The sequence below is a fragment of the Chiloscyllium plagiosum genome, chromosome 6 (genome assembly GCF_004010195.1).
Source record: "Chiloscyllium plagiosum isolate BGI_BamShark_2017 chromosome 6, ASM401019v2, whole genome shotgun sequence".
NCBI classification, from domain to species: Eukaryota; Metazoa; Chordata; class Chondrichthyes; order Orectolobiformes; family Hemiscylliidae; genus Chiloscyllium; species Chiloscyllium plagiosum.
The window spans coordinates 17,686,037-17,692,268 of NC_057715.1; the positions used below are offsets into that span (position 1 = coordinate 17,686,037).

Consider the following 6,232-nt stretch of genomic DNA (forward strand, 5'->3'; position numbering starts at 1 on the left):
ACCAGGACAGAACCCCACTGGTCCTCACCAGGACAGAACCCCACTGGTCCTCACCAGGACAGAACCCCACTGGTCCTCACCAGGACAGAACCCCACTGGTCCTCACCAGGACAGAACCCCACTGGTCCTCACCAGGACAGAACCCCACTGGTCCTCACCAGGACAGAACCCCACTGGTCCTCACCAGGACAGAACCCCACTGGTCCCCACCTACCACCCCACCAATCTCCATGTACAGCGCATCACCCGCCGTCACTTCCGCCACCTCCAAACAGACCCCAGCACCAAGGATATATTCCCCTCCCCTCCCCTATCAGCCTTCCGTAGAGACCACTCCCTCCGCGACTCCCTTGTCAGATCCACACCCCCCACCGACCCAACCACCACTCCCGGCACCTTCCCTTGCAACCGCAGGAGGTGCAACACTTGCGCCCACACCTCCCCCCTCACTTCTCTCCAAGGCCCCAAGGGAAACTTCCATATCCGCCACAGATTCACCTGCACCTCCACCCACATCATCTACTGCATCCGCTGCAACCGGTGTGGCCTCCTCTATATTGGGGAGACAGGCCGCCTACTCGCGGACGCCCCTCCCCCAAGTCCATCCTCCCTACCTTTTATCTTAGCCTGCTTGGCACACCCTCCTCATTCCTGAAGAAGGGCTTATGCCCGAAACGTTGATTCTCCTTCTCCTTTGATGCTGCCTGACCTGCTGCGCTTTTCCAGCAATACATTTTTAAGCTCTGATCCCCAGCATCTGCAGTCCTCACTTCCTCACCCTAGAATATCCAAGCTCTCTATAAGGTTCTGCCTCATTGTTCTGGATTCAAATATGAGAGAGAATAATTTATGTCTATCAACTCTATCAAATCTATTAATCATCTTGAACAATTCAATGAGACTGCAACTTCATTGTCTGTATTCAGGGAATATAAATCTAATAATACTCAATCCTTTCAGCCCCATTTTCATTCTGGTGAATCTGTGCTGTGCTTCCTCAAAGGTATATCCTTCCTGTAATGAAAGCAGTGAATACAGTTTCTCGAAATGGTATTTCCTCTGAGTTTTGTACAACTGAACTAACTTCCACCTCTTTGAGATGAAATCAAAATTTCATGAGATAGGAATGTAAAATCATGGAAAGTCCATGGCACAGGAAGAGGCCATTCAGGCCATCATATCTGCACAGCTGAAGTAGTGTTATCCAGCCTAATTCCACTTTCTAGTTCTTGGTTTTGTAGCCCTATGGATTACAGAAATTCAAGGGTATACCCAAGTCTTTTTTTTTAAATATGCTGAGTGTTTCTGCCTCTGCTTCTCTTTCAGACAGTGAGTTCCAAGCTCCCACCACCCTCTGGATGAAAACCATTTTTCTCAATTCCCCTTTAACCATTCTGCCAATAACTTTAAATCGTTGATGCCTCTCTACGAACAGAGCTCGGTGCCACTTGTCCAATCTACTTAAACTTCTCATGATTTCTTCACCTCTAGATTTTCCCTCAGCCTCCTTTATTCCAAAACAAAAACTTCATCTCAAATAACCTTCTCTCATATTTAAATTCTCCATTCTGGGCAACATCCTCATAAATCCCCTCCATATCTTCTTTGGTGCAATCATATCCTTTGTGTCACGTAGTGACTGCAGGACTCTCGACGCAGTTTCATTCCTGGCTCCTGAATTTTATGCCGTGGGACAACAAAGGAAATCATATGATTTGCCTTCCTGCCCACAATATCTGCCTGTCCTACCATGCTTCAGGCTCTGACATCTCTCTGTTCCCAAATCTTTCTCAGATTGCTGTCATGTATCCGATCTTGATCAGTTGGGCCAATGGGCCAAGGAGTGGCAGATGGAGTTTAACTTAGATAAATGTGAGGCGCTGCATTTTGGAAAGGGCAGAACTCATGGAGTTCAGGTTTATAGCTCCTTGAAAGTGGAGTTGCAGGTAGATAGGATAGTGAAGAAGGCGTTTGGTATGCTTTCCTTTATTGGTCAGAGTATTGAGTACAGGAGTTGGAACGTCATGTTGCGGCTGTACAGGACATTGGTTCGGCCACTGTTGGAATATTGTGTGCAATTCTGAACTCCCTCCTCTAGGAAGGGAATTGTGAAACTTGAAAGGACCTAGCAAAGATTTACAAGGATGTTGCCAGGGTTGGAGTGTTTGAGCTATAGGGAGAGGCTAAAAAGGGTGGGGCTGTTTTCCCTGGAGTGTTAGAGGTGAGGGTGACCTTACAGAGATTTATGAAATCATGGGGGGCATGGATAGGGTAAATAGACAAGGTCTTTTCCCTGGGTTGGGGGAGTCCAGAACTAGAGGGCATAGGTTTATGGTGAGAGGGGAAATATATAAAAGGGATCTAAGGGACAACTTTCTCAAGCAAAGGGTGGCTTGTGTATGGAATGAGCTGCCAGAGTAAATGGTGGAGAATGGTACAATTACAACATTTAAAAGGCATCTGGATGGGTACATGAATAGGAAGAGTTCAGAGGGATATGGGCCAAGTGCTGGCAAATGGGACTAGATTAATTTAGGATATCTCGTTAGCATGGATGAGTTGGATCGAAGGGTCTGTTTCCATGCTTACATTTCTATGACTGTAAGACTCTATGTATTGTGTGTTCCCATGCCCTTCACAAATGCTTTCAAATTTGAACACTATATCCTTCTCCCTCACTATCAATCGCATGGCTAATTTTGTATTATCAGCAAACTTCACAACCATAACCTCTACCTTGGCACTTCCAGACATGAGCCTTTATCACTACTGTTTTTCCTCTAACTGCAACAAAATGGTTGTGATGCTAATGTAATAGCATTTTTTTTTTGAGTGTTGAATTCTAATCTTGTCATACTTTCCATATTTTAGGTCAAAAATGTGGTCATGTTGCCCAGGCATGTTACCCCCTTGCCTTTGGAGTGCCAGCAGCCCTGATGGCAATTGCTTTGAGTAAGTCATATCTACTCCCTTCTCCAGAAACTATCTGCTACATTGCAACTGAAAACAACCAATGCTAAAGATCCAAGCAATCAGGCAGCATCCATGGAGAGAGAGCTGGCTAATATTTTGAGTCTCGATGACTCTTCATCAGAGCTGACTTGAAGTGTGGAGGGGACAGCATTTATACAACAGTTTGTGGTAGAGGAGTGTGGGGATAGTGGGTGTAGGGTGCTGGAGAATAGATGTAGATAGTTCAGATTAAGAGATCAGAATGTGAGAATGGCAGAACAACAGTGTGAGAAAGTGAGGACTGCAGATGCTGGAGATCAGAGTCAAGAGTGTGGCACTGGAAAAGCACAGCAGGCCAGGCAGCATCCAAGGAGCAGGAGAATCGATGTTTCAGGCAAGAGGCCTTCATCAGGAATGAGGCTGTGAGCTGAGGGGGTGCAGGTCAAGAGGGCGGTACCGAATTGGGAAGTTGGAACTGGGATAAGGTGGTGATGGGGGGGGGGAAATGAGGAAACTGGTGATGTTCACAGTGGTGCCATGTGGATGGAGGGTCCCAAGGTGGAAGATGAGGCTTTCTTCCTCCAGGCATCGGATGGTTCATGACGTGTCCAATAGTATGTCCAACTGCCAGACTTGAAAGGATAGACAGTCCCCCTGGGGTGAGGGGAGGGAAAAGAGGCCATGATAACAGAATGTAACAAGCTAAAAAATAAGGGAGGTTCACAATTTGAAGGTGTTGAACTCAATATTAAGTCCAGAAGGCTGGAAAGTGCCAAGTCTGAAGATGGTCAAAAATCACATGACACCAGGTTATAGTTCAATGGGTTTATTTGAAAACACTAGCGTGATTCGCTGGAACACTGCAGCATGCTGAGGACAGATGCGAGCAGGATGATGTGTTAAAATGACCGGCTACGGGAAGGTTGGGGTCCTCCTAGTGCTTGACTCCAGCATCTGCAGTAATTCACTCCTACATTTGATATATGGCAACAATTTGTATCATACTTATAGATAATCATTAATAACAAGGAAGACTTTTATCTCTCATGCATTTCATATTCACACGATAGACAGAATAAACAGTAAGAGATAGACAGAGCCAAGCAATCCCACAACCAGCGGATCAGATCTAAGCTTTGCAGTCCTGCCACGTCCAGCCCTGAACGATGGTAAATAATTAAAACAACTTACTGGAGGAGGAAGCTCCACAAATATCCCCATCCTCAATGATGGAAGTGGCCAACACAGCAGTGCAAAATTAAACCTAAAACATTCGCAGAGGTACCAAGTGGATGATCAGCCAAAGGTACCAAGTGGATGACCCATTGTAGTCTCCTCCAGAGCTCCCCAGCAACACAGATACAAGTCTTCAGTCAATTCTATTCACTTCACGTGAGAACAAGAAATTGTGGAAGACACTGGATTCTGCAAATTTCATGGGCCTTGACAACATTCCGGCAATAGTACTGAAGACTTGTGCTCCAGACCTTTCCGCTTCCTGGGCCAAACTCGTCCAGTACAGTTACAATAATGGCATCCACCCGACAATGTGAAAAATTGCCCTGTACAGTGAAAGCGGGACAAATTCAACTCGACCAATTACAACCTCATCAGTTTACTCTGAATCATCTGTAAAATGATGGAAGGTCTCATCTACAGCGCTATCAAACATCTTCAGCTGCTCCATCAATGACCTTTCCTCCAACATCATGTCAGGTGGTAATGTTCGCTGATGATTGCACAATGTTCAGCACCATTCACAAATACTCGGATGCTGAAGCAGTTTATGTTCAAATGGAACAAAATCTGGACAATATCCAGGCTTGTGCTGACAAGTGGCAAGTAACATCTAACCACCACCCTATGACATTCAATAGTATTATCATTATTGAATCCCTCAGTATCAACATCCTCAAGGTTATCATTGACCAGAGATTTAACTGGAGTCACTGCATTAACACAGTGGCTGCAAAAGCAGGTCAGAGGCTAAGAATAACAGTGAATAACTCACCTCTTGACTCCCCAAAGCCTGTCCACCATCTACAAGGCACAAGTCAGGAGTGTGATGGAATACTTTCCACCTGCTTGGATGGGTGCAGTTCCAACAACACTCAAGAGGCTTGACACCATCAGAACAAAGCAGCCTGCTTTACTGGCACCACATCCACTCCCTCCACCACTCAGTCGCAGCAGTGTGTACTATCGACAAGATGCACTGCAGAAATTCAACAAAGATCCTCGGACAGCACCTTCCAAACCCAAACCACTTCCATCGGGAAGACAAAGGCAGCTGATACATGGGAACACCACCACATCCCTCCAAGCCTTCAGTAAGATTGGGGGGGGGGTGGTGGTAAAAAAGAAGGGGGGGTGGCGTTGCTAATTAGAAATGGTATAACGGCTGCAGAAAGGCAGTTCGAGGGGGATCTGCCTTTGGACGTAGTATGGGCTGAAGTCAGAAATAGGAAAGGAGTAGTCACCTTGTTGGGTGTTTACTACAGGCCCCCCAATAGCAGCAGAGATGTGGAGAAACAGATTGGGAAACAGATTTTGGAAAGGTGCAGAAGCCACAGGGTAGTAGTCATGGGCGATTTCAACTTCCCAAATATTGATTGGAAGCTCTTTAGATCAAGTAGATTGGATGGGGCGGTGTTTGTGCAGTGTGTCCAGGAAGCTTTTCGAACTCAGTATGTGAATTGTCCAACCAGAGGGGAGGCCATATTGGATTTAGTACTTGGTAACGAACCGGGACAAGTGATGGATGGACTTGTTAGTGGGTGAGCATTTTGGTGATGGTGACCACAATTCTGTGACTTTCATCTTGGTTATGGAGAGAGTTAGGTGCGTGCAACAGGGCAGGTTTTACAATTGAGGGAACAGTAAATACGATGCTGCAAGACAGGATCTGTGGAACATAAATTGGGAGCATAGGCTGTCAGGGAAGGATGTCGTTAAAATGTGGAACTTTTTCAAGAAACAGATACGACGTGTCCTTGATATTTATGCACCGGTCAGGCAGGAAAGAGATGGTCGTGTGAGGGAACCTTGGTTGACGAGGGAGGTTGAATGTCTTGTAAGGAGGAAGAAGGAGGCTTACATAAGGTTGAGGAAACAAGGTTCAGACAGAGCGTTGGAGGGATACAGGATAGCCAGGAGGGAGCTGAAGAAATGGATTAGGAGAGCTAAGAGAGGACATGAAAAATCTTTGGCGGGTAAGATCAAGGATAACCCCAAGGCCTTTTATGCGTGTGTGAGAAACATGAGAATGACGAGAACGAGG

At 46.1% G+C, this 6,232-nt stretch overlaps 1 protein-coding gene across 3 annotated transcripts in view; it reads left to right on the forward strand.

Annotated features, from left to right (window-relative positions):
- LOC122550502 (solute carrier family 15 member 1-like) overlaps positions 1 to 6,232 on the forward strand; it is a 65,068-nt gene that overhangs the window by 22,753 nt on the left and 36,083 nt on the right. For all 3 annotated transcript variants that reach the window (XM_043691322.1, XM_043691324.1, XM_043691323.1), the window contains one exon: positions 2,872 to 2,952. In XM_043691322.1, coding sequence (XP_043547257.1) covers positions 2,872 to 2,952 — 81 coding nt within the window. The remainder of the gene's footprint in view (positions 1 to 2,871; positions 2,953 to 6,232) is intronic.